Here is a 27,333-nt window from a genome sequence, read left to right on the forward strand (position 1 = left end):
CTATAGAATGAAGAAGTGCATAATTATTTTTCTATTTCTGGAGGATTTGTGGAAATTGCAAATTTTAGTTATGTGGTATATCAACAAATAATTTAGGTTACATATATACACATGCAGCAATCTAAAAAATACAGAAACTTTGTTTGATAAATATGATTTACTTTTTTTTTTTAATGCGAATTCTGTATAGCTTTAATTAACTTTATAATTAATCATTATATTATCTTTCATTGTTCTGTTCTTGCACAAATAAATAAATAAAATACATTACTAACTAACTAATGGTGTGTGGTAGGAAGAATTTAATACTATATATATAATCCACTGTTTCACTGTAATTAATTAGTTAGTACCTTAATAATTCTTGCAGTAGTTTAACTTTTAATTAATTATTTGTTTGTAAATATTATAAAAACTGTTAAGAGAACTAAAATTAAATTCAGTATAAAGAAATCAATAATCTTAAAGCCGGCCAATAACACTTTATATATATGTATGTAATATTTATTCATACATCAAAAGTGTTACATTCATCACCTTCAGACCAAGAAAACCCTAGATACATACGAAAGTCGTAACTCCAAATATTCGGATTACAAAGACGAGCATACATATATAGCGTAACTAATTAACACACGTACGGGCATCTTTTACGGCCGAGGCAGATTCATCATCTATGTACATACATGCATATATATATATATATGTATATATAGTCTAATAAAGCATATTCCTCTTAGAGTAGTCCATAACCGAAACTCCATCACGAAACTGCACCGCCTCGTAACTGTTGACAATCTCGTTAGAAGAAACCGGTTTAATTACCTGATGAAGTGGGGCCCGCTGAGGCTGATACTGATACATGCAAGTTTGTCTGTTAATATTTTCCCTCGGAAAATTCGGCCTTTGTTTTGTAGCGTAACTAGGCTTTTTCGGTGCAGCACTTCGCCCTTTCTTTTCCATGTATTCATCGACCAATCGAAACCCTTCTATCCCTATTCTAATTAAATCTTCCTTACTTGCCATTTTCACTATTATATATGTATATATATGTGTGTATAAATATATGTATAAGAAAGCTAAGAGTTTTTTGTTTTCTTGATGGATTTGTCTATAAGGCGAACACTCCTTTATATAGAAAGCCCGATTGCAAGTGGAACGAAAATAAAAGAACGTGGCCACTAGCTTTGCGACAAGTGGCGCTTTCTTTTCTTACAAAATCAAGAATCTGAATATTTTTTTAGACTTATAAGTCTTTGTTTAAGCAACATTGAATTATTGTTGTAATTGCTTGTGGCGACGACGAATATCGTTTATAGTTATATTCGCAGTTGGAACGAACCGGGAATAAAGTCTAAGTGGGGCCAAATGGAATGTGATTCTTCTCCTACATTATTGCAGGAAAAGTTACTTTTAGAAGTGGCAGTTATTATTAATCAAAAGATCTTCATGTGTAAGTATTTGTTAATTATTTTTAAGTACTCTCTAATCATTCATTGTGATTAATCATATGATTGAATCTGATCCCTTTCTTAACTAATATCTTATTGTGAGCGCGACGAGGTTGCGTAAAATTCGTGATTTTTTCGGAAGAGGGATAATATTCTTGCATAAAGATTTTGATCCTAAATATGCTGCATATTGCTCATATTTGGATTTGGTGTTACAATTTTAATATTTTAGATGGGTAAATTACAACTAACCCTGAGGTATGATCAAATTACGAATAACCCCCTCTTGTTTGAGTAATTATAACTAGCCCCTCAATTATAAATCTTCTTACATGTCCATTCCCGCGGTTTCAAATTTAGAGGAATCTTCTAGATTATATGGAATATTCTCAATTTTGTACCCGTTTTATCTCATCCGAGCTCCATATTTTGAGGCAAGATGATCACAAGATATGTTTTTTGGCTTGTATATGTCAGATTGTGGTCAATCAAAAACTGTATTTTTGCACGAAACAAGTACAAACTAGAGAACATTTCACGGAATCTAGATGATTATATGGAATTTGACACCATAAAGGTGAAGGTGTAAGAAAATTGATAGTTAAAGGGGTTGAATGTAATTATCCAAACAAGAGGGAGTTTTTTTGTAATTTGATCATACCTCAAGGAGTGGTTGTAATTTACCCTATTTGAGATGGCAAAAGGTAATAACCTCAGCCAAGCATCTCCTTTTTCTATTTTTAGTTAATTACCTTAAACCCCTAAAAAATTAAGGATCAATTCTCAGCTTCACATTTTCAACTGTTATAATTTCATTTAATTAATCACCCACCAAATATATTTTTTTTTCTATAAAAGTCCCCATAATTTCCGCATGTCCAAGAAAAAAACAATAACATGGCTGCCAACAAAGTAGCCATCTTCGGCCTCATCGCCACCCTCGCGGTGGCCGGAGCGGTGGCTGCCGCCATAATCCTCGCCGGAAACACCAACACCAAGACAACCAAAGACCAAACAAACAACATAAGCACATCACAAAAGGCAATTCAAGACCTATGCCAAAGCACGTACTACCAACAAACATGCACCGAAACCCTATCGAACGCAACGAACTCCTCCGATCCCCAAACCCTAATCCAAACTATTTTCGAAATCGCCATTAGCCATCTCAACAACACCATCCAACAATCGGGCCCGCTCCAACAAATCTCGAACGACCCCAAAACGTCCCAAGCGTACAAAACATGCACGAAAGTCCTCGACGACTCGATCCAAGATCTCCGAAAAACGATCCATCGGACAGAAACGTTCGATTTCTTCGATTTCTCAATCTTCATCGACGACATCAAAACATGGCTAACCGGTGCACTAACGTACCAAGAAACATGCCTCGATTCCTTCGAGGACACAAAAGGTGACCATGCGGAAACAATGAGGCAATTATTGAAGCTCTCGCGCGAGCTCACAACCAACGGCCTCGCAATAGCCAACCAAATCCACAGATTATTCCTTCCGAACTTGTTGGCTCCTCCGGTGGCCCCCACCAAGCACCAGCTGGCGGATCGAAAGCCGTTATCGCCACGTGGCGATAGTAATTATTACCGTAAGCTCCTCCAAATGGCGAGTGATAGAAGATATGATACACCGAATGTGGTGGTGGCTAAAGATGGATCGGGCAAGTACAAGACCGTTACGGAAGCGTTGAAAGAAGTTCCGGAGAGAAGCAATGAGACGTTCGTGATCCACGTTAAGGAAGGTGTGTATGAGGAATATGTTGAGATTACGAGCGGCATGTGGTCGGTCGTGTTGGTCGGAGATGGGCCCACCAAGACTCGGATCACCGGAAAGAAGAGCTACGGTGGTGATGGTTTGGGAACGTACTTCACCGCAACCGTCGGTAATTTTAACTTTCGAAATATTAACTAAATTGGAACGGAATTTCCGATTGTAGTTCCGATATCAAAACATTTTCAATTTTGGAATAACTTTTTTTTTTTCATTTCGAATTCCGAAAGTTCTTATTATACTTTGAAATGATTTATGTAGGAATTGATGGCGACAACTTCATCGGCAAGGACATAGGATTCGAGAACACAGCGGGTGCTATCGGGTACCAAGCGGTGGCGCTGCGCGTCTCCGCCGACAAAGCAATCTTCTACAACTGCCACATCGACGGCTACCAAGACACGCTCTACGCGCACAACCACCGCCAGTACTACCGCGACTGCACCATAAGCGGCACGATCGACTTCATCTTCGGCAACGCGCGTGCCCTAATACAGAACTGCACGCTCCTCGTCCGGAAGCCGCTCGACAACCAGGCATGCGTCGTCACGGCAAACGGCCGGACGTTGAGCAACGAGACGTCAGCGTTCGTGATCCACGGCTCCCGAGTCGTGGCGGCCCCGGAGTATCCGGTCGACGACAAACGCATCCAGTCTTTTCTCGGCCGGCCGTGGAAGGAGTACTCGAAGACGATATTCATGGCGTCGGAGATCGAGGGTTTCATAAGCCCCGAGGGGTGGTCGCCGTGGGACAACACGGCGGACCATCTCGACACGTGTTGGTACGCGGAGGTTGGCAATCGGGGCCCCGGTGCGGATTTGACGAATAGGGTGAAATGGCCGGGGATCAAGAATATTACGATGGCGGAGGCGGCGCAGTTTGCTCCGACGATGTATATGGATAGTGGTCATTGGATTGAGGGTAAAGGCATACCCTTTGATTCTGTCTTGGAAATGGTCATCAAGAATTAATTCATTTCATTTTCTTGATTTCTTAATTTTTTTTCTGGAGTTTAATTAATTTTGTTCATTAGAACATGAACTTAATTAATTTCCAGCAAATTTCGGACAAGTGTGAGGGTTTTTGGGAAATTAATGAGAAATATTATTGATCATTTTTTCCCCATTCAAGAATGTTTGTGATTTACAGCTTTACTCTTAATTTGACCTAATTATGTTTATGAAGGGACATAATCTAATGGAGACAAATAATTATAGATACAACGATTATTTCTAGGTTAATTGGTTAGTGTAATTATAATTTTAATTATTCTCACTAAAATATTTTATAATATGATAAAATATGGTTTTCAAGTAATTTAGTGTTTTTTTCTTCTTTTGTAACTATGTACGCTCGAAATAAGATTTAAGAGAGTGGGAATTTCAACTCCAATGAGATTGGTTCCTTGTGGGCACCAGATCCGGGTCCGCTACCTTAACGGGCCGTTGAGTTACCATGATTTACATTCCTCCATCAATCCTTGTCGGGCCAAGGGATGGGGGCCCTGGGGGCGAGGGATTTCGCCTTTTGGAGCAAGATTTAAGAGAGTGGAGAAGAATAATATTATTATTTATTACGATATAGTATTTTCAATTTTGCATCCCGACTAAATACCACGAAAAACACGAATTTGTATGTTGGTTATCGGTTGATTTCCGTACCTTAACAACAATAGTGAACTCGGGAAACTCGGAATGCGATCCCAAGCTATTAATTAAAGCAAACATCTAATTGTTTACGAATTTAGTGATTAAAATTTGTTAATTAAATTTAAAAAAAAAAAAAAAAAAAACAACATCAACAACTCAAGATTTCGTCGCAAAGCCCGCATGGGTGTAGCTCAATTGGTTCCAGATGTGGTAACTTGGTGTAAGGTCCTAGGATCGAATCCTGGCAGCCGCAGTGTGAGAATTTCAACTCCAAACGAGTGTTGGTTCCTTGTGGACACCAGGTCCGGGTCCGCTACCTTAACGGGCCGTTGAGTAATTAAATATAAGTTGGATTCCACTAATTTTTTGACATGTGCCACTTTTAAGTCTCAACTCTTAATAAATCACGCTGATTATAATTGGGGTTATGGTTTTGCAGGGATTTTCTTTTTCCTTTTTTTTTTTTCAAATTATTAGAATTCTAATTATATGTTTATTTAAACTATCCACGTGTTAATCATCCTATGACATCCGATTTTCCTATTAAAGTAGACCATCCGGTCTAAATTTGCATCCTATTAATTAACCCGCAAAATTGAATTAATATTATTAGACGTAGCAATATATATTATAATCATATTATGACGAATCAATTCATTATATATAATTATGTGAATCAGTTATTCATAAAGTATTAACGATCAAATTTCAATAATAGCTACCCGATAAATATTAGGTATATGTCTACCATACACTCACATCAATGCATCAATAAAAATATAAAGGTAGTATAATTTCTAAAAAAATTAATGTGCTCGATATGCTAATTAATGATTTATCGGGTTTTTAGGGTGTAAACTGCTATTATATTTTTTAGGGGAGTAAAGTGCTAATGGAACTATATTTCAAGAGCAAATATTATATTTCTCCAGGACTCTATTTTGATTTGATCATATGAGAAACCATCAAAGTATCATGCCAAAGAAAGAAGAAAAGAAAAAGGATCAAAATTTATAGTAATAATTTAAAAACATATTCAAATTTTTTGGTAGTAAATTTAAATTGAAGACAATATCATATATTGATCAAACTATATATTTTTTTTTCCAACAAAAAAATAAATTAAAAAAAAGAAAAGAAAAAAAACACCACGTCCATCAATTTTGCATGCATGGCCACCTCTCTTAATCCCTACAATTTCTAGCATCCTTTCCATTTTTCTCTCTAATTAATTAAAAATAGAAATAAAATAAACCACCACCTCAGAAACTAAAACTAAAATTTGTTTCACAAACGTTGTCATCTCCGAACAATATATATGCATACCTTCATCCTCCCAATTCCCTCATCCCAGAGTTCAAGGGGAGTGTCCCAATAATCTACAGCCCAACCCCTCCGAGCTCTGTCATTAATTAAATAAATAATAATAAATAAATAATGGGGGACGATTCGAAGAAGAAGAAGATGGCCGTCGCCGGGCTATGCTCGATCCTCCTAGTAGCGATGGTGGTCGCCGTCGCAGTCGGCATCCCCAAGAAAAACGGCGACGAAACCGACGACGCGCCGACCAACGGCGGCGGCGGCGTAAGCGCCACCACGAAGGCGGTGCAAGCCATCTGCTCTCCAACGGACTACAAGCAAACGTGCACCGAGAGTCTCTCCGGCGCGAACTCCACCGACCCTAAGGAGCTAATCAAGGTTGCATTCGAGTACACGGTGAAGAACATCAAAGAATCCATCAAGAACTCGACGTTGTACAAAGACGCTGCGGCCGATGAGCGGACAAAGGGGGCGCTGGACGTTTGCAGCGAGGTGCTTAACACCTCCATCGAAGACCTCGAAAGATCGTTCGAGAAGATCGGAGAATTCGATATGAGCAAAGTCGATGATCTCGTCGATGATGTCAAGACTTGGCTTAGCGGTGCTATTACTTACCAAGAAACTTGCCTCGACGCATTCGAGAACACCACTGGTAAATTCTATTCATTTAGCGAAATATTATTAAATTATCAAGTTAATAATTTAACACTTTCTCATCACCGAGTTGAGACGAGAAAAATTTATTATTTAAACGAGGTTGTTAATTTATCGAGGTTCTACTATATATATTATATAATATTACTACTCCTAAGAAAAAGTTTTAAGAAAATTACTATTATTTTATACATTTAGGGTGGAAATTGGAACGAAATTTCAATTTTCGTCGATTACGATTTGGAATTTTGAGATTATATTTTTCAATTGGATTTCAAAAAATTTGATTTTCGGATTTTTCGATTGTTTTCTTCTTTTTATTACTGGAATTGGAATATACACAAGATTCTGATTTTCGATCTGATTTAATTTCCATAAATTGTGTTTTTTTTCTTCTGAGATTACATTTATAATACCAATATTTTTATGCGTTTTATATTTGCAGTGACAAAAAAATTGAAATTTTACGAATTCCGCTGATCACGATTCGATATTTTTTCTTCTTCGAAAGAGTTTTTTCATTTCAAATTTTATATTCCGATTTTTTTTAACAAAATTGGAATTAACTTGTCACTTATGAAAAAAAATCTGAATTTTTTCGAAAGTATTGCAAACAAATAAATTAATATATGAGTTTATGTGATTATAAGTGATTATTATGCATGACTGACAGGTGACACTGGGGAGAAGATGAAGAATCTTCTGCAAACTTCCGGCGAGTTATTGAGCAACGGTCTAGCAATGGTGACGGATTTCTCCTCAATTCTTTCATCATTGGGCGGTTTCAGCAGCCGGCGATTACTTTCCGACGAAGGTAGGTCTTTGTACCATCTGGACCCCACCGACTACGCGCCGGGAGAAGACCCTAAAATGGGTTTCGAGGGCACCCCATCTTTCGTCGATTCCAAGGCAAGGAAGCTCTTGGCCGCAACTCCGGCGACTCTGAAACCTAACGCCGTCGTGGCCAAGGACGGCAGCGGCCAGTACGGCACCATCGCCGCCGCACTCAAAACCCTCCCCAAGAAGACGAACCAGACCTTCGTTATTTACGTGAAGGCCGGTGTTTATAAGGAGACTGTCATTATTCCGAGGCACGTGAATAATATTGTTTTGATCGGAGATGGGCCGGAGAAGACGAGAATCATCGGAAACAAGAACTACGCCGACGGGGTTCAGACCTTCCACACCGCCGTTCTCGCCGTGAACGGAGATGGGTTCCTGGCGAAGGACATCGGAATCGAGAACACCGCCGGAGCGGCGAAGCACCAGGCGGTGGCGGTGCGGGTCTCCGGCGACAACGCGATCTTCTACAACGTGCACATGGACGGGTACCAGGACACGCTGTACGCGCACGCGTACCGGCAGTTCTACCGGGACTGCCAGATCACCGGCACCATCGACTTCATCTTCGGCGACGCCGTCGCCATCTTCCAGAAGTGCCGCCTGGTGGTGCGGCAGCCGATGGACGACCAGGCGTGCATGGTGACCGCGCAGGGAAGGAAGGACCAGCGCAGCGTCGGGGTGACCGTACTCCAGGGCTGCGACATAGTGGCGGACCCGGCGTTCCTCGCCGTGAAGCCGCCGCTGGACGCCTACCTCGGCCGGCCGTGGAAGGAATATTCCAGGACGATCGTGATGCAGTCGAACATCGACGGGTTCATTGCGCCGGAGGGGTGGTCGCCGTGGATGGGGAACTACGCGCTCAGCACGCTGTACTATGGGGAGTACCAGAACCGTGGAGCCGGGTCGGGTCTTTCGGGGCGGGTCACGTGGAAGGGTATCAAGAAGATTACTCCGGCGATTGCTCAGAGCTTTACTCCGGGGGTTGTTTATAAGAATGACACGTGGGTTTCCACCTCTGGTATTCCTTATGTTAGTGGCATGTTGCAGCTCTAAAAATATTAGTTAATTAATTTAATTAATTAATTAATTAATTGTCAAGAAAATATTGCATTTGTGGTACTATTGTTTGTTGAATTTGTAAGGATTCCGTGTGGTTTGTTTAATATAATGGACATGTGAATTCAATAAATTTATCTTGTCTTCATAGTTATATATATATATATATATATATATATATATATATATATATAGGAAATTGAATTTTAGTAAAAGATAACGGCTTAATTTCACTTTGCACCCTCTAAATGAATCATTTTGCAATTTTGAGCACCTGAAATAATTTATGGTATTTTTACACCCTTGAAACATGTTTAATCGTTCAAATTGCACCCTCTAAATGTATCATTTTGCAACTTTGCACGTCTGAAAATAATTTATGGCACTTTGCACCCTTGAAACATAGTTAATTGTTCAAACTGCACCCTCTAAATGTACCAATTTGTAACGTTGCACCCCCGAAAATAATTTATGGCACTTTGCACTCTTGAAACATGTTTAATCGTTCCAATTGTACTCTAGTTTATTTTTCGGCTAGTATTTCCGCGGTGTAAAAATAAAAAGTATATTGCACTATCAATATAATTATTTTATTAGGTGGGACTAATTAATTATGTTAGGAAAAGTTATTTATATAGATTAAATGTTTATTAAATGTGAATGGTACATTGCATTTGCAAAATTGAAGTAGTGGCAATGGTGGGCTGCAATTGTATACATTGACCACCGTTTTTTGTGTTTCTATTGCCACATGTGAATGGTACATTGCATTTAATTATTGGAGTTTTAATTAAATATAATTTCCACATGGTGTTTGTTGTCTTTAAAAAAAAATAGAAGTGCTAAAGAGAGTGACTATGCAATATTTGCACCTTCAAGAGCTTCTTTAAAATCAAACTCTTTCGTTTGGCGAAAGGTACATTCGGCGCCGGTATTTAGCTGGCGAAGACGAACTAATTGACTGGAAAATTATAAAGATAAGAGAGAAAGTGAGAATTGTGTGTGATTGCGGCCTATTTTAGAATTTCAAAATTCATCGAGATTTATATTGATTGTTGAATCACTATTTCGAATTTACATATTTTTCTTGTTTATTAAGGGATAATGTTAATAAATCTTCTTCTTCCAACGACTCTCGTTGCAAATTCAGATGAGTTGGCGAGCTCACCACCATCATATCCCAAGTCATCGTTTACCGAGTTTGGTACTAACAAGCTTTCGTCGGACGAGCTTCTTAAGAGAGTTTGTCTTTGACGCGCATTGAGCTGGTGGACCCAATTAATCTAATTCGGACCATATATTGTTAATATATTATTTAATTAGTCCGATATAGAGAATTTGGCCCAATCTTACCAAATTGACCATAGAGAGGGGAAAAAAATGGACGTATTTTCAATTGCTTTCATGCATTAATTGACGATCTTTTTATAGACATTTTTCGGTAATTCTTTTGGCTTTTGCAAATATTGTAATCAAATTTCGGCGTGCAAATTACACAATCCCAAATATAATATCAGAAAAAGAAAAGAAAAGAAAAGGAAAATCTAAATCAAGAATTTTAAAACAAAATATAATAATAAAAATATATTTCCCTATCAATATACACGGAAATTCATTAGTCAAAGAAGCTGCCCCTCTTTTGGGGGTTAATCTTATCCCATCTCTCCTTACGCCACGTGTCCAAAACGCTGCACGAAATTTCGCACACTCGATCCGGTGTCGTTTACCTCGAAAGTACGCCGTTGCTTCCTCCAATATTTGACTCACTGAGCCCACCCTCCAAGTCCAACTCGGTGGCCCCACCGCTGGTTCCCGCCCCAGACGGCGTGGCTGGGCCGCCACCAGCCGGCGACTTTCTCCCCATACTGAGTATTCTCTTCAACGACAAGAACCGACTCGCCGGCGAGTTCTGAGTCAACTCGCTATCCGACTCGTTCCGCCTCGGCGGCACCTCAATTGTCACCGCCGGCAAATCCAGCCCCTTCCTCCGGCTACCCAACGACGCCGTGCCGGCGTCCCCACCACCTACCTCGTCGTGCCGGCAAGTGTTGGAGACTCCAGAGCCGGAACTCGATCCCACTGGCGGCGGCCCGTTTACAAAACCGACCGGTTCAGTCATCGGCCTCCCCACCTGATAAATCCGCTCCGGCTCAAATTCGACCGGCGACCGGCAAATCGGGCAGGTGGAGTGTGACCGGAACCACATGTCAATACAGTCGATATGGAATATGTGGTTGCACTTCGGGAGGAGGCGCACCACTTCATTCCCTTCGTACTCCGATATGCACACCGCGCACTCCTGCAGCGGCTCCTCCGCCTTCCGGCCGCCGGAGAACATAAAAACCGGCAACGAATTCAGAACCGGCAGCTCGAGTCCCCTGTCCGCCGGAGTAGTGTTGCGTGTGTCGACGTACATCAGGATCTGCGCCCCCCGGCCGACATGGTGTCGGCCGCGGCGCCGCTCGAGCTGACGGCGGCGCAGCCGCACGAGGTACCATCTTGCGTAGAGATGGAGGCCCACCATGAAAACGACGACGGCGAAGAGTATAACAATGGCGCTCAGCATTATTTTCCCGCTCAAAGCGTACCCTTTTCCCGCCTCATTTTCAATCTGTTGATCCATATCTCCCATGCAAACCAAACCAAAAAAAAAAAACTTCGATGAAGAAAGAAAGAAAATTCAGACAAATTAAAAAAAATAATAATAATTAATTCTTGAAGAAGAAGAAAGAGGGTGGTGGAATTATATATGAGAAGAAAAATAGGTTGGGAATATAAAGTAAGTAGGAAGTTTCTTGTTGGTTTCAGTGAAATGTTTTTATTTATTTTTTAATTTCATTAATTAAAGTCAAGATTTTGGTCCATCTTTAAACTGATAAAACACGCCATTGTTGACGTGGAATTATGCGAAATGACGGAAAAGGACATGAGTGAAAGGTGGGTTGTTGAAGTGGAATCGGTGGGGTTTGGTGGAGTTTGTGGATTAATTGAGGGTCAAATTTGGGAGGTTAAAATAAAAAAAGGTCAATTGCGTGGGGAACAAAAAGGTCAAACTATTACAGTTATTATTTCAACTTTCTTTTTTATTTATTATGAATTTATTAGTTTTGGTCTAAAGTTCTTATGACTTATCCCATCATTTATTCCTCTCTTTTGTAATAGCTCTGGTTTTAGGTTGCATTTTATTAAAAACTAATAAATATACAAACCCTATTTATTTTATTTTTTCATTACATTTAATTAAAAATAATAAAGCAAAAATAGTAGTTAATGGATTGTGAAAGATAATATAGATTGAGTACTTACATTAGTATGTGAAATTGATTGATCAATCTTTACTATTATTTTATTCAAATTCTATTTTATCATTGGAAAAAATTGCATGTCATAAGAGTGTATGGAGTGAGTATATATGTGAATGGTCAAGATCTTTTGTTGACTCTTGAAATCTACCGTTGAATTACACTCAATTATTGTTCTTGCTTTTTTGGTACGACTCGTAAACTCGGTGAGCCGACTCGAGCCCAAAAAAGAAATAATCGAAGATCTCAAGCTTGTCAAAATGGATTCGAGCTCGCCAAAACAGATAAGTTGGGCTCGAGCTGGGCTCATTTACACCCCTAATTTTACGAAATTGATTATCGGGATATTAGATTGCATTTTGTATGGATTGTTTGGTACAAGGCCGAATGGTATGGGCTGGATTAAATTACTATCTTGTAAACCAAATTTACTATAATAATTAATTTAAATATGGGCTGGGGCCATTTTATGTATTGGGCTTATTTCCACTATTGATAGATCCTTTCCCACTTGGCAAATTGTGCATGCATCACAATATCACACGAGGCCCATTAAAACCACATTGTAATCACTAATAACCAAACTTCCATTTAGGGCATACTCGATTACAAATTGTTCGTTAAAAACTCGGTTGAGCTCGCTTTGTTAGCACAGTGAACCAAAACTCGAACGCATGTTTGTACTCGATAAGAAGTGAAGTTCGATTGCTGATCAAACCAAACTCAAATGCAAACTCAGAACGTAGATAAAAAATTGAATCGAATTTAAACAATTACGTGTTCGAGTTTACTCGATTAGAGTCGACACTCCTTTTCATAAAAAAAAAAATGAAAATAAAAAAAATAATAATAGATCCGACCAAATGGACTGACTAAATTTTGAGGTGTGAACCTATATACTTACTTTAATTTCATGCGTGAAATATATATTAATTAATTAATGAAATAATGTAAAAATTGTGAGTCCAATAAAAAGATGTGACTGCATTTACTAGGGTTTCCCCCCATGCCTATTTTTCCCCCCACTTTCATTCACACACATACTTCTCTCACTCTACTTTCTCTCTCTAGTCTCTACTCTCGCAGCTCAAAACTGAAGAACAAGGAAAAACAAGAGAGAAGAAAAATGTCAAATAAACCCCCCATTTTCCCAATACTACCTCCACAGCATTTTACCGACTATGGATTTGAACCCCAAATCGACTACTTTCAGGTACCAATTCTCCATTTTACCCTTCTTCTCTCTCCCTATTTTCTCTGTGTGTGTGTGTTTTTTTTCTTACATTGTGTGTGTGTGTGTGTGTGTTTTTTTCTGTTACGTTTAAGGTAATGGAAGAAGCAAGAAAGCACAAGAGAGAATCAACAGCAGCATCGAGATCCATCGACCTGCATTTCAAGCTCCAGAAACCCATCTCCAAAGACAAGAAGAACACCAAGAAACGCTGGTGGCGGAACTCCCTCCTCCACTTCTTCAAGCTCCCCAAGTGGGCTGAGCCGCCGTCCTCCGCCGCCGCTACTGGCGCCGCTCGCCGCCACCACCACCACCACCGCATTGGATCGATATCCAGCCCGGTTTACATCACCGAGAGCAGGAGCGGTTCGTCTTCCCCGTACAGAACCGCCGGCAGGCCCGGCGGTGCTGCGGCGGCGGAGATCCCGTACGTGAGCCTCAGGGAGCTTAATATGGACGACAACCACAGGATCTCCACCACTGCTACGCCCATATATTTGGTCACGTGATTGCTCTGACCATTTGTTTTACCTTTTTCTGTGAAACATTTGATTATTATTACGTGTTTATTTTTAATTGGTTGTGTTTTTATTTTTATTTTATATAATAGTGAAACTAAATAAAAAAAATGACCAATTAAAATTTAGTATAATATAATGCAACTTTTTTTTTTAACAAAATAATTCAAGAATTAATTTTTTTAATTGGCGAACGGTCCTTATAAGTTATAACCGTTGGGTTTGTCTCTATATACATTAAATTTGGATAATCTATTTATTTTTTCCCATATGAATTAATTTAATTCGTTATAAGCTTTTTTTTAGATGAATATGAAATATTTGGGTCCACATTTTGAATTAAATAATAATACTAATATAACATAGCAAATGTGGTAGGGGGCAGAAGACTTACTTGTTATGCAATTGCGTTATTAAATACGTAATCACATGCATATGTTATATTTAATATTTTCGTGTAGTGGTCGCGAGGGACCATCATACACAAGTTAGATCATAGTAGAGGATTAAATGCCAATTTGGTTATTATTACGAGGTTAAATCTAAATCTCGTAATTAATAATTTAATACTCTCATGTTTCTAAATGATTGTCGTTTTTTCACTTTTGCACTGATCTTAAAAAACTCAATAAATATGTCTTGACGATGTATGTTGCGATCTCGAGTTGTATCTCTGAAATAACATGCTCATTGAACTAGAGCTTATATATGTTTATTAGAATCATAAATCCACAACACTTATGAATAATTATCTTAATTGCAACTAAATAAATTCTGATATAATTTTTTATTTATTATATTTTATTTTGTTTTGTTTTTTGATGAGTTGGAAATGGGACAAAGCCATAGGTCAAGTCCTAAACAAGAAAAGGACAACAGCAATTTTATACAGCACTATGATCCAAAGCAGCATATGCCATATTCATAACTAATTAATTAATGGCTGCAGATATTTGCAAGACGAAAATTACTAAGTGCAAGACCTTACTTCATGCAAGACCAAAATATAAATAAATTTACTAAGATCAAGACTGGAAATTACAAATATAACCCCAATAATAATTTAGATATTATTAATTTAAATTAAGTTAATTGCTATTGCAAGACCAAAAAAAAATACAAAAAAAAGAATAAAAAAAAAAAAGAAAAAAGAGAGGGAACTCACTCACCCAACAAAACACCAACATCTTCTTCTTCACCCTCATTTTACACATTTTTTTCCACAAAAAAATCTTCCATATTCTCCAAAACCCTTATCACATAAAACCCTCAAATCTTACTAAAACTTGAAAAGAAGGAGATTATGGATACACAAGACATAAATATGGAGGATTCTAATGTCGAAAAACACAAAGAGGTAAGAAATATTGTACTTTGTGATCGTTTTTCTCGTTTTTCGCACCTCATTTCACGTACAAAAAAATCGACATGTACAGGTCGAAATATCAGCTTTATATCGACACTGCAGTGTCGAAAATGTCAAAATAATTCGACACCCATTAACTGTCGAATTATATTGAAATTATCGACATTCTGGTGTCGATATTAAGCGGATATTTCGACGCTAGTGTGTCGAATTATCACTGTTACAATTGTGTAACCAATTTTCCGATTTTTCTTGCAGAGTTTTGTACCAGAAATTTGTTTAAACAATCGACACCAGTGTGTCGAAAATTTTCCAAAAAACCGACAAGTACAGGTCGATTTTTGTAAAACCGCAACTCCTTCAACATTAGTGCTACAATCGAACCCTAGAATCATCAACTATGTTCTAAAACGACTTGAATTCATTATTCTAACAATAAAATCATGTTTATCACATTTATTTCTCAAAAAAAAGTTAATTCAAAAAGTAATTTTTACTTGTTTTTCGTGAGATTGTTGCGGTGGGGTTGGGGCAACAACGGAGTTCAACGGCGACGGGCGACGGCGGTGGACTTCAACGGCGACGGCGACGACGACGGGGCGACGGCGACGGGGCGGTGGGCGACGGGGCGACGAACGGTTTTTTGCTGCAATTGATTTTTTTTGTTTTCTTCAATCTTCCCTCCTCGTTTTGATTTTGTCAATTCAATTTCTTTTTTCTTTTTGTTTTATTAATTTTTTTTTTAAATTGGTCTTGCAAAAGAAAATTAATAAAATAATTTTTTTTTGTTTGTATTTTATTAAGGTTATTATAGTCTTTTTATACTGAATTTAATAAAAAAAATTAAATTGGTCTTGCACTAAGTAAATTTCGTCTTGCAAATAGTCGCTGCCTTAATTAATTAATTAAAGCCCAAGCCCCATACTACAAATTACAAAATTACCACTTTTGGACTATATACAGCAATAATTTTGTTTTTACAGGTAATTTTTAAGCCCAATAACTTAATGGGCTCGAAGACAAAGTCCATATTGTGATGACTATGTTTGACCCAATTATTATTTTTATTTTATTTTTAGGAAAATAATTTAAATACCCAAAATTCCTTAAAAATACTAATTTGTATTGGAATTTTTTGCCTCATTTTGCACTCCTGATATTCTCATGAGTAAAGTTAAAGCATCAACCTCGAACACATAAAACATAATGATTCTTTTCTTTTCTTTTTCTTCCACTATGGGTCCATTATTTTCATTTTTGTCACTCGTGTTTTCCATGTTAAGTTGCATTTAACATTTGATACAATTTAAATAACAAAATTAATCGAAAAATATAATTCATTTTGCGAGAAACACCTCAATTTCAAATTTAGGGTAAATAACATTTGAACCCCCTGAGTTAATATCTTTTGCAGATGACCTCAATTTACTCTTTTGTATTTGATACGGGTAATTTTCCCTAGTCTTTCCGTCATATTAACCGTGTGTGCATATCATATGTTAATATACTATATTTTGCTGGTACCCATAGTGTTTACATTTTTTCTTTAATGTTTGCAGATAATCCCCTTAAACTTTGACAAGTAGAGTTAAGTTTGACGAAAAACTAACGGACGTATCTATCAAGTATCAACTACATGGAAATTATGTGCTGATATTACGAATATAAATGTGTCATTTGCAAAAGTTTGTACCCACATGGGGTTAAATGTTATTTACCCTAAAATTTATTACTTAAAAATGGTTATTGTATTAACGGCAATTAGCAAAAATTAATCCAAGATTTATCCGGTAATTAATTATATTTTCCGTCTATAAATAAAAATCTTACTGTATAAAGACAATCACTCTCGCAGATCGGTTCACACACATCAAAATGGAGGAGATAGAGCACAGATCACTGAGCATAAACGGGCTCACCATGCACGTGGCGGAAGCGGGCCGCGGCCCGATAATCCTCTTCCTCCACGGCTTCCCGGAATGCTGGTACACGTGGCGCCACCAGATGGTCTTCTTCGCCAGCCGCGGCTACCGCGCCGTCGCGCCGGATCTCCGCGGATTCGCCGACACCACCGGCGCGCCGGCCAGCGATCCGTCGAAATTCACCACGCTGCACGTGGCCGGCGATTTGGTCGCGCTCATCGACGCGGTGGCGGCGGCGCCGGCGGACGACGGCGGGAAGGTATTCGTGGTGGGGCACGACTGGGGGGCGGTGATGGCCTGGGCGTTGTGCCTGTACCGGCCCGATAAGGTGAAGGCTCTGGTGAATTTGAGCGTGCCGTTCAGCCGCAGAAACCCTAATCGGAAACCCATCGAAACGCTGCGTTCCGTGTACGGAAATGAGTACTATATATGCAGATTTCAGGTATTTCATTTTTTTCTCTATTTTTTTAATTAATAAATTAAATCGTCGAATATTTAATATTTTAATTTTAATTATAAAACAAATCAAAATTAAATACAGGAACCAGGAAAAATCGAACAAGAATTTTCACAAATAGGTACAAAAAACGTGCTGAAAAATTTCCTAACGTACCGAAACCCGGGCCCACTCCACCTTCCGAAGAGTAAAGCATTTTCCGACACCGAAACTTCTCTACCGCCGTGGTTGTCCGACGAAGATGTTAATTACTATGCTAGCAAATACGACGCCACCGGCTTCACCGGAGCTTTAAATTACTATCGTGCCCTTGACATGTAAGTTTCGTATTAATAATTGGGCAAATTACGGCCACCACTGAAGTAATGTTAAATTACGAAAAACACCCTCTTGTTTGGATAAATTACAACGATATCCTTAAACTATCAATCTCTTACATGTTCACTCTTATAGTATCAAAATTCAACATACTCATAAATTACGTTGAATGTTCTCGAGTTTGTACTCGTTTTGTCCAAAAATGTTGTTTCTAATGCACTACAATCTGATATTTACAAGCCAAGAGACACATCTTATTTCAAAATGTGGAGCTCGAAAATGGTAAAACAGGTACAAATTCGAGAATACTCCACATAATCTAGAAGATTCCACTAAATTTGACATCAGAAGGGTGGACGTGTAAGAAAATTTATAGTTGAGGCGGGTGATTGTAAATATCCAAACATGAGGGGTTTTCTTCGTAACTTGACTTTACCGAAGGGGTGGCCGTAATTTACCTTAATTATCCTCTTTTTTAAAATCGTGTTTGCGTTTTTTCGAGATTCTATATTTATATTTATAAATTGGTGAAAAAATGCAGAAATTGGGAGCTGACAGGGGCATGGAGTAGGGGTGAGATAAAAGTAGCAGTGAAATTCATGGTGGGAGATTTAGACCTAACATACAATTCACCAGGTACAAAAGAATACATACACAATGGTGGATTCAAGAAAGATGTGCCTTTGTTGAAGGAAGTAGTTGTAATGAAAGATGTGGCTCATTTTATCCACCAAGAGAAACCTGATGAAGTTAATGCCAATATTCTTTCCTTCTTCAATAATTATTCTTCTTCCTATTATTGTTCAGCATTGTGATTTTATATAATTATATATACATATGTACTATATAATGTAATAATTAGTAGTGTGGTAATTTTTCAGGTGATGTTTTATGTGTTTGAACCTAGTATATTTGAGGTGAAGTCTTTTTATGGATCTTTGTCACTCGTTTGCTTGTATTATTGTGTGCATTTTCTTGTTAAGAGTGGAGTTTGTTGCTTGTCAAATAACTTATGGTAAATTATGGCACATCCATGACGTAATATCAAATTACGAAAAAAACCTCTTCTGTTTGGGTAATTACAATTATGAATTACCCATCAATTATTAATCTTCTTCGTACACGTACACCCTTGTAGTAAATTTCGTACAATTTTCTAGATTATGTGATGTATTTTTTCCAGTTTGTACCCGTTTTATTCCATTCGAGCTCCACGAAACAAGATTAAAACGACTAAACGCGTACAAACTAGAGAACATTCCATGAAATATAGAAGATTAGGTTGAATTTGGCATCATAAGAGTGACACGTGTAAAAAGATTCATAGTCGAGGGGTGATAGCAATTACCCAAATAAAAACGATATTTTGTTTCCTAATTTAACCTCTAAAAGAAGAAATAAGCTATTGAAAAACTTTTAAAATAATTTATAATCATGTAGATGTTTACAATAAGTTTAGACAAAGACCATTCTAATATCTTAATTCTTACCTAACATGCCTCCTTATTTGGACTATAAGCATAATTAGATTTTAAAGAACAAATTAAATAAACAAATAAAATATATAAAAAAATCGACCCTCAAGTAAATTATTCTAACCAACTCTCGTTATGAAAGTTGGTACATAGCCTTTATCAATAATAGGGTTCGAGTTCCCCCTCCCCTAATTCCCCGTTTAATTAACTTGAATTTACTTAAAAAAAAAAAAAAAAAAAAAAAGTAAATTATTGTAAGCCGCACGAAAAATGAAGTAATTTAAGTTGATAAAGTTGCCCACACGGAAAATCGAGAAGAACGGCGGCACTATCAATGGAGGAAATACAGCACCGAACAATCCCCGTCAACGGCATCAGCATGCACGTGGCCGAGCTCGGCGAGGGCCCACTTGTCCTCTTCCTCCACGGCTTCCCGGAGCTCTGGTACTCGTGGCGCCACCAGATGGTTTTCGTGGCGGCGCGTGGATACCGCGCGATGGCGCCGGACATGAGGGGCTACGGAGACACCGCCGGCGCCCCCCTCGACGATCCCTCCAAGTTCACCCTGCTCCACCTCGTCGGAGACCTGATCTCGCTGCTCGACGCGGTCTCGCCGGATGGTGCAGACAAGGTGTTTGTTGTTGGGCACGACTGGGGTGCTTTAGTTGCTTGGCACTTGTGCATGTACAGGCCTGATAGAGTGAAGGCTCTGGTGAATTTGAGTGTTGCTTTTATTCCCAGGAATCCTGAGATGAATCCAGTCGAGAAGATGCGGAGTTTGTATGGTGAAGATCATTATATCTGCAGATTTCAGGTTGGATTATGATCTTGTACCTTACTTTATTTTGTTAAGTTAAACCTCTATAAATTAATACCGACAGTCGGGACTAACAAAATTCTATTAATTTAGCGAAATATTAAATCATCGAACTAATAATTTAGTAGGTTTGTACTGAATTGAGTCGTCGGGGGACCGGAAGAAACTATAATTTAAGCAAGGTTGTTAATTTATCGAGTATTAATTTATTGAGGTTATACTGGATGTGTAGAATTTTGATTTGTGTTCTTGGAATTTGCCTTGATTGGGTAAGTTTTTAGCTGTGGATTTGACATTTGTTTGCTCCTTAGAAATTGGTTTTTGACAAGGTACAATTTTATGGTGTGATTGGTTCTTGAATTCTAGTGATTAAAATAGAAAGATTTTTCCTTTTTGATTGATTTTACCTTTGATTCGCTTTCGTCTACGGTAAGTTTTCCTGCAAGATCGAAAAGTGGGGTAAGTATTCTTTATGAAAAGATTTAAATTTATCAAAATTCATACGTAAAGAATCTTGATTTTTCTCGTTTGTATGTTCTTGGATCGAGGGTTTCTCCGAACAATCATGAGAATAAGATGTTTTTCGAATAATCGTTTTTAAGGACACCATAACTCGTCTGGCTATTTCGGTTCATAGTTCTCTGCTTCTATTAATATACAATGTTATCGAACAAATCGGACAACCAATTAACGAACATTTTCCTTATTAATGTTGTAGGAGCCTGGTGATATAGAAGCCGAGTTCGAAAAAATTGGCGTTAAAGAAGTCCTCAAAAACATCCTTGCTTTTCGAAACCCCGCTCCACTTTACTTTCCCAAAGGCAAAGGCTTTACCTATTCTGCCGACAGGGCACCATGGCTAACAGAGGAGGAGCTCGACTATTACGTCACCAAATTCGAAAAAACTGGTTTCACAGGAGGAATCAATTATTACCGCGCCTTTGGCTTGTAAGTATTCCCAATAATGGCATATTTGAAATTCATCATTCTTGATTGAGTTTGAATTTTTTTTTTACTTTTGTTAAAAAAAAAATACGCAGAAGCTGGGAGCTGAATGCACCGTGGGCTGGAGCTCAAGTAAACGTGCCGACAAAGTTTATCGTCGGGGAATTGGATCTAGTCTATCATACTCCAGGCACTAAAGATTTTATACACAAAGGTGGGTTCAAGAAATTCGTGCCTTTACTGCAAGAAATCGTGGTTTTGGAAGGCGCTGCTCATTTCGTCAATCAAGAAAGGGCCGATGAGATTAACCAACATATCTATGCTTTTCTTCAGCAGTTTTAAGATGATTCTCTTCGTAATTTACACGGAGTTCTTTCGCTGAGGAAATGTCTATATATATATATATATATATATATATATATATATATATATATATATATATATATATGTGTGTGTGTGTGTGTGTGTGTGTTCTGAATAAATGAGAATAAGAGGTCATGTGTAGGCTTCATGCTTTTGTGTTCATAACTTATCATAAGCAAATATATATTGAAGCTTTTCTTGTTATTTTATTAAATGTAGCAACTTTTTTTTTTTTGGCAATATATATGTATTAGCACAATATATGAAAACATAAAGATTAAATATTCAACCCTCTAAAGAAACAGATGCCAAGGTATTCGATGCCGGAGAGTCTTCATGTTCATCGTCACCTTCCGTAGTTCAACAAGAGTCAAACGATCTGGAAATTTTTATTCAAAAAAATTAATCTAAAAATAAATAAAATTAAATAATCTCGAAATCTAAATTAGTTTCCGATACCTGTTGGAGTTTGAATGCTGCCCCCTAATCGATAACGGCAATGGGCAGTTTACGGTCGATAGTTTCTCCTTTCCAGCAGAACCCTCAGCCAACTGCAGATATATAAAAAAAAATTCAATTTATTTTAATATATATATATATATATATATATATATATATATATATATATATATGTGTTATAAAATATATAAATAAAAAATAAAAAAAACTAAAAACTTACAGTTTGTGTGGATGAACCATCAATTTTGAGCAGTTCAATTTCATTATCCTTCTTCCTTTTCTTTTCGTAAACGAGCACGAAAGCGCATTTGCATACGAAAAACAGAAGCAGCAAACCAAGCGAAAATACGAACACTGATTCTATTACAATTGCTGATCCTAAAGCTGCACCGACGCCGTAAAATTAGTACATAATAATAACCTTTAAAAAAAAAAAAAAAGAAGCATGTCTTTATTTAAAAATATGAAGTTTAAATTCATATATATAAAATCTTACTATGAGCTACTAATGAACTCATGGGCCTGTGTCTTATAAGATTAACCGTCGATTCAGCAAAAAGAGACATCGAAATTGCCTCGTCACAATTCGGATAGCACCCGTAATTTCCCAGGTCGTTTACAGTCAAAGTCAACACGTCTCCATGTTCGCCTTCCTATAAATAATAATAAATAAAAAAATAAAAAATTATAGCTCGATATTATATATTGCGAAAGACGAGAAAGGGTTTCGATCGGCTACTCACGTGGTAGGATAGTTGCTGCATGATACTATTGCATTCGTCGATTGTACCTTTAAATCGGATGCCTTTTGCCTTAACCAAGAAATGCTTCGAGATCGTAACAAATGTTTGAAGAGGCTGCCATTGATAACTACTCTTCGTTTTCAGTTCAGTCGAGCTAACGAGATTCGCAGGAAGACTTGTCGATAATAATCCATCACTCACTTCCATTGAAAACATTATCGAAAAACGAGACCTATTTCCTAAAAAACAAATTTAAAAAAATCAAGAAATAAATAATAAACATAGTATTTTTCTTTTCAATGTACTAATAATAAATTATACCAGGAAAATTTCGAAGATCCGGATCTTCGATGAAGTCAAACTCGTCGCTAAGTTGACCAAAGATGAGTATTCCATCATTCATATTATCCAAGATAACAAACGAGGGAGTGTTTACGACCGGTGGATCGTTGATTGGCTGAACGTAAATCGGAATTTCTATTTCGTTCTTCCCGTTTCTGTTTATGGTAGAAACTCGGATAATATCTTCACCGTAAAAATTCTCATTTCTATCACCACAAAAAAAAAGAAAATCGTAAAAAAATGCTATACACAAATACGATAGAGATGATTAATCGATATAAAAAAAATACCCGAAATATTGGATGGATTGAAGAGCAAAGTTGATAGCGTAAAGAGAGCCTACTAATTTCAATTCGTTAGCCTCTTTATACACGTAAAGTTTATCCCATTTCGGCTGCCAAAATTGCATTTGCATGGGAGATAACGATAAATTCCCCGATTTTGAAGTTAGAGTAACGTTTATTATTTCATCGAAATCGGAGTAAATAATCTCAAATCCTGTGAAACCACTGCCAAAAATTAAAATAAAACATTTCGTTATGATTTTCTTTTTCGTTTTCGTATTTGGTGTAAATTAGAAAGTAGCAAATCGTACCCGAATGTGGGACTAATTAAATCCTCGGTAGCTTGCAAATTACTCGGAATCGAAATGAATTGAGGTGGTCTACAGAGGATTAGTAAATCCACAGCACCAGAAGCAAAATTCCCGTTTATGTCGATTATCGAGTACGAAAAAGAATCATTCCCAAAAAGCCCTCGGTACGGTGTGTATCGAAAAACGTTCCCGTATTGTAGGAGTGAACCATGACTTGGCTGCCAATAATATATTCGAACTCATATACAAATAAATATTTCGATTTTTCTAATGTTTTATGTGTATGTTCTTACCTTAGTATATTCAAGAATACTTGCATTTCCACCGGCGAAATAATCGTTATCCAAAACGTTAAACGCAATCGATTCATCCTCCCATACCGAAACTGTATCGTTATACACTTTCGGAAAATATTCGTCTGAAAAAATAATAACACACACAAAAATCAAATTAAAAAATTAATTATTGATAAATAAAAAAACATTTAATGCAACTGAGACTTACTATTGTACACATTCACACCAAACGGACAAGGCAAGAATCGCTCTCCGTTATACGAAGCGCATATTTCGTACGTGCCGACGTCTTTTGCCAGGTAGGGACCACTATATGATCCATCTTTGTTATCGGAAAAAATCCAAGTCGAAAAATCGGATTTATTTATCGAAGCAATTTCCAAGTTCAGCTTGGATTGTTCTAGAAGAACGGGATTCGAATACGAGTCCACGAGATGTACAATTATTTCATTTTTCGACATCTTAGGAACTTTCCGAGCATAATTCATAACTCCCGAGCGTGACACGTTAACACTTCCTGCAGCAAATTCATAATTAAAAATATTCTTTTCTAAAACTTTCAAATGTTTCGTTTCGTGAATTTAAAAAAATCGACGGTTACCTGGGCTTACTTGCTTTCGAAACGGACGCCCACGATTCAAAGGAATATTCCCGCAAAAAACTCGTATCTCGTATAAACCACTCTTTTCAGGTGTATAAATAACATCGAAATCGCTAGCCTTATGCTTCGTATTTCCACTAACCTGCGTAACAGAGCTATATATAACTCACAAGCCCGTAATTTCACACAATCGATAAAAAATATGTGTGTATATATATACTTACATTGTTTTTCGGGTCAACGAATGGAGAAGAAGCAACGTCGATAAGATTAATTGCCCGATAATCCAATCTATTTTCTCTTATATTTATAATCGGATGTACAATCTGAAAATCCGATTCATGCATTATTTGAACTCGAAGGCTTTCCAATTCAACCGGAGAAGGATATAAATAAGCATCTTTCAAGAAAACCGAGAACCGCTCCGTTTCACCGGCGACCGAATTATTTAGACCCGACCCATTCACTATACTATTCGCTCCGTCACAGTAACCTGTTTATTAAATAAATAACTATAATTAACCATGTATTATAACACATACATAAATTTAATGAACATATATAAATAAAATAAATGGACCAACTAACCTATATATACAGTAAAATCGTACGGCGTATTCGAGACGAGAGTGCTCTTCTCCTTATCGGATATTACGAGCATGAAGCTTCCGGATTCTTGTAGGCTGAAGGAGAAAGATTGTACACCGGGCCCCACTTCTTCGAACACTAGATCAGCCAACGGCATTGACAAATTTGTCCCTTTCTCGATAACTTCGATATCGAACGCGTATAATCTTGAAACGAGGTTTTCGTATTTATCGTGCTGATATATTAGACCTTCCATCGTCGAAAATAATTGGAAGTACTTCGTTTCTACGTTTAATTCAGCTACACAACTGTACACATCCAATTCTCCTGAAATTAAAAAAAAAAAAACATTAAAAAAAAAATCATGCATTTTATTTTATTTTATTTTATTTAATTTTTAAATACCGGGAAACACTACGAAGGGTAAAGGAGAGTCGTGGAGCGTTTGATTTTCGACTTGTACGTGAAGTACTAGGTTTCCGGATTTGGATGTAATAAACTCGATGATGAGATAGCCTTGTTGGTTATTCCATCTTTTGTCGGTTATATCGACGACACTTGGCGGAATACGATTGGAGGTCGAGGCGGACAATGTGAAGTTATGAAGTAGCGATTGTTCCGTGTCGGAAGAGACATTATTTCCGTATGCATCTTTGGGGAGGATTAATAACTCGGCTTTTGTTCCGGCTATAAACTCGTTTATTCCGTCACGCCATGATAATATTCCGGCTGCCGGATACATTTTACCTAAATATTAACAAAAATAATTGGGGAATTTTGATCAAGAAAATTGTAACACACTGCAAACTATAACTACTTGAAACAACAATTAATGTTAGTCTTTTTTCTACTGTGTTTCTTTGATTAGAGTTTATTGCATTCAGTACCCTTATGTTATATCGAATTGCTAAAAAACTCTCCGTATAATAAATATTACCAAAAACACCCCCATGATGCACTTTTTTTTAGCACACAACCCCCTACATGATGATATTTAGAGGATAGTTTTGCTATTATTTATAACACGGGGAGGTTTTTAACAATTAGACTAAATATAAGGGTGGTGAATGCAATAAACCCTCTAATATAAATTTCAAACACAAGATGTAAGAAAAACATGATTTAACCCATGTTATATCGAATTGCTAAAAACTCCCCATGTAATAAATATTATCAAAAACACCCCTATGATGCAACTATTAATGACTAATTTTTAGGGGGCGGTTTTGCTATTACTTATAACACGGGGAGTTCTTAGCAATTAGACTAAATATAAGGGTGTTGAATGCAATAAACCCTCTAATATAAATTTCAAACAGAAGATGCAAGAAAAACATGATTTAGCACCTTTTAGTGTGTGTGTGTGTGTGTTCATGAGCACCTGAGTTAACTCGGAAGTGCAAAGACGAATCCAATACACGAAAATGTTCGTCGGTGACGAGCACATTGAACAAGCCAACCATAATAGGAACAAAGCTAATTCTCCAAGTATCGGTGCCGCCATTAAAATGCAGAGAAACACCTGTAATAAAACTGCTGTTTCCCATCTTATCATTAACTGTAATATTTGGATTAAATGGGAACTCGTATTTTCCAGTCTCGTAATTCCCGAGAACTATCACTTTGATTATTGCAGTTTCGCCCGCTACGAAAGTTTCGTTTTCGTTCAGCCAACTGAATGCGAATGCAGGGATTGCTGGATTATTATCTGCAGAAATATATACATATATTATTATATACATATTGGTTTTTGAGAAATTAAATAAATAATTTACCTGATTTTGTAGGTTTAGTGAGAGAGGATACGAGGAATGGTACGAGAATGAAGAGTAGTTGCATATGCGACGCCATTTTTGGGATGCTCTGTTTTTTTTTTTTTTTTTTAAGGTTTTTATTTAATTTTTATTTTCTTTCTACTAAGTTTAATGGCGGGAAAAAGTTTGAATAAGCAGTTTTATAGCAGTTCCTCGGTTATATTTTTTTCTTAACCGAAGATTAACGTGCTTGCTTTTATTTATTTTTTAGGGTAAATTACGGTTATGACCCTGAGGTTAGGTTAAATTACGAAAATACTCCTCATGTTTGGATAATTAACAACCACCCCTCAACTATAAATCTTATTACGTCCACCCTTGTGATGTCAAATTTAGTGGAATCTTCTAGATTATGTGGAATATTCTTCAGTTTGTATCGATTTTATCTAATTCGAGCTCCACATTTTGATTTAAGATGATCAT

General features: G+C 37.3%; 7 protein-coding genes across 7 annotated transcripts; 5 read left to right on the top strand and 2 right to left on the bottom strand.

Annotated features, from left to right (window-relative positions):
• Positions 1-2,284: 2,284 nt before the first annotated feature.
• Positions 2,285-4,369, top strand: LOC105949380 (pectinesterase). The gene is made up of 2 exons (XM_088820509.1): positions 2,285-3,348; positions 3,498-4,369. Exons 1-2 carry the CDS (start codon positions 2,349-2,351, stop codon positions 4,205-4,207), a joined length of 1,710 nt encoding a protein of 569 aa, XP_088676635.1. The 5' UTR covers positions 2,285-2,348; the 3' UTR covers positions 4,208-4,369.
• Positions 4,370-6,232: 1,863 nt separating this feature from the next.
• Positions 6,233-8,891, top strand: LOC105949733 (pectinesterase). The gene is made up of 2 exons (XM_012973053.2): positions 6,233-6,857; positions 7,533-8,891. The coding sequence occupies exons 1-2, from the start codon at positions 6,323-6,325 to the stop codon at positions 8,753-8,755; spliced, it is 1,758 nt and encodes a 585-aa protein (XP_012828507.1). The 5' UTR covers positions 6,233-6,322; the 3' UTR covers positions 8,756-8,891.
• Positions 8,892-10,206: 1,315 nt separating this feature from the next.
• On the bottom strand, positions 10,207-11,566 carry LOC105949726 (RING-H2 finger protein ATL5). The gene has a single exon (XM_012973047.2). It carries the CDS (start codon positions 11,388-11,390, stop codon positions 10,482-10,484), a length of 909 nt encoding a protein of 302 aa, XP_012828501.2. The 5' UTR covers positions 11,391-11,566; the 3' UTR covers positions 10,207-10,481.
• Positions 11,567-13,065: 1,499 nt separating this feature from the next.
• LOC105949721 (hypothetical protein) lies at positions 13,066-13,867 on the top strand. Its single transcript, XM_012973041.2, has 2 exons — positions 13,066-13,273; positions 13,387-13,867. The coding sequence occupies exons 1-2, from the start codon at positions 13,067-13,069 to the stop codon at positions 13,798-13,800; spliced, it is 621 nt and encodes a 206-aa protein (XP_012828495.2). The 5' UTR covers position 13,066; the 3' UTR covers positions 13,801-13,867.
• A 3,005-nt stretch (positions 13,868-16,872) lies between these two features.
• On the top strand, positions 16,873-18,854 carry LOC105949715 (epoxide hydrolase 2). The gene is made up of 3 exons (XM_012973039.2): positions 16,873-17,539; positions 17,639-17,871; positions 18,414-18,854. The coding sequence occupies exons 1-3, from the start codon at positions 17,051-17,053 to the stop codon at positions 18,685-18,687; spliced, it is 996 nt and encodes a 331-aa protein (XP_012828493.1). The 5' UTR covers positions 16,873-17,050; the 3' UTR covers positions 18,688-18,854.
• A 604-nt stretch (positions 18,855-19,458) lies between these two features.
• On the top strand, positions 19,459-21,678 carry LOC105948821 (epoxide hydrolase 1). Its single transcript, XM_012972058.2, has 3 exons — positions 19,459-20,161; positions 20,883-21,112; positions 21,205-21,678. Exons 1-3 carry the CDS (start codon positions 19,682-19,684, stop codon positions 21,449-21,451), a joined length of 957 nt encoding a protein of 318 aa, XP_012827512.2. The 5' UTR covers positions 19,459-19,681; the 3' UTR covers positions 21,452-21,678.
• Positions 21,496-27,065, bottom strand: GEX2 (gamete expressed 2). The gene is made up of 16 exons (XM_088820512.1): positions 26,872-27,065; positions 26,478-26,804; positions 25,502-25,843; positions 25,097-25,423; positions 24,733-25,001; positions 24,509-24,650; positions 24,116-24,424; positions 23,905-24,029; positions 23,612-23,829; positions 23,307-23,525; positions 22,996-23,222; positions 22,675-22,913; positions 22,428-22,584; positions 22,152-22,315; positions 21,932-22,023; positions 21,496-21,851 (listed from the first exon to the last, which is right to left on the bottom strand). The coding sequence occupies exons 1-16, from the start codon at positions 26,945-26,947 to the stop codon at positions 21,833-21,835; spliced, it is 3,252 nt and encodes a 1,083-aa protein (XP_088676638.1). The 5' UTR covers positions 26,948-27,065; the 3' UTR covers positions 21,496-21,832.
• Positions 27,066-27,333: the final 268 nt, after the last annotated feature.

Source organism: Erythranthe guttata, chromosome 7, assembly GCF_056151865.1.
Source record: "Erythranthe guttata isolate IM_541 chromosome 7, IM_541, whole genome shotgun sequence".
NCBI lineage: Eukaryota > Viridiplantae > Streptophyta > Magnoliopsida > Lamiales > Phrymaceae > Erythranthe > Erythranthe guttata.

Bases quoted from the DNA above. Each gene is read 5' to 3' on its own strand.
- LOC105949380 (XM_088820509.1), top strand. From the start codon at position 2,349: ATGGCTGCCAACAAAGTAGCCATCTTCGGCCTCATCGCCACCCTCGCG. The intron at 3,349-3,497 runs GTAATTTTAACT...TGATTTATGTAG, and splicing joins GTACTTCACCGCAACCGTCG to GAATTGATGGCGACAACTTC.
- LOC105948821 (XM_012972058.2), top strand. From the start codon at position 19,682: ATGGAGGAAATACAGCACCGAACAATCCCCGTCAACGGCATCAGCATG. The intron at 20,162-20,882 runs GTTGGATTATGA...TTAATGTTGTAG, and splicing joins ATTATATCTGCAGATTTCAG to GAGCCTGGTGATATAGAAGC. The intron at 21,113-21,204 runs GTAAGTATTCCC...AAAAATACGCAG, and splicing joins TATTACCGCGCCTTTGGCTT to AAGCTGGGAGCTGAATGCAC.
- LOC105949721 (XM_012973041.2), top strand. From the start codon at position 13,067: ATGCCTATTTTTCCCCCCACTTTCATTCACACACATACTTCTCTCACT. The intron at 13,274-13,386 runs GTACCAATTCTC...GTTACGTTTAAG, and splicing joins CCCAAATCGACTACTTTCAG to GTAATGGAAGAAGCAAGAAA.
- LOC105949733 (XM_012973053.2), top strand. From the start codon at position 6,323: ATGGGGGACGATTCGAAGAAGAAGAAGATGGCCGTCGCCGGGCTATGC. The intron at 6,858-7,532 runs GTAAATTCTATT...CATGACTGACAG, and splicing joins CGCATTCGAGAACACCACTG to GTGACACTGGGGAGAAGATG.
- LOC105949715 (XM_012973039.2), top strand. From the start codon at position 17,051: ATGGAGGAGATAGAGCACAGATCACTGAGCATAAACGGGCTCACCATG. The intron at 17,540-17,638 runs GTATTTCATTTT...AATTAAATACAG, and splicing joins ACTATATATGCAGATTTCAG to GAACCAGGAAAAATCGAACA. The intron at 17,872-18,413 runs GTAAGTTTCGTA...GAAAAAATGCAG, and splicing joins TACTATCGTGCCCTTGACAT to AAATTGGGAGCTGACAGGGG.
- LOC105949726 (XM_012973047.2), bottom strand. From the start codon at position 11,390: ATGGGAGATATGGATCAACAGATTGAAAATGAGGCGGGAAAAGGGTAC.
- GEX2 (XM_088820512.1), bottom strand. From the start codon at position 26,947: ATGGCGTCGCATATGCAACTACTCTTCATTCTCGTACCATTCCTCGTA. The intron at 26,805-26,871 runs GTAAATTATTTA...ATATTTCTGCAG, and splicing joins CACTAAACCTACAAAATCAG to ATAATAATCCAGCAATCCCT. The intron at 25,002-25,096 runs GTTAGTTGGTCC...TTTAATAAACAG, and splicing joins CGATTTTACTGTATATATAG to GTTACTGTGACGGAGCGAAT.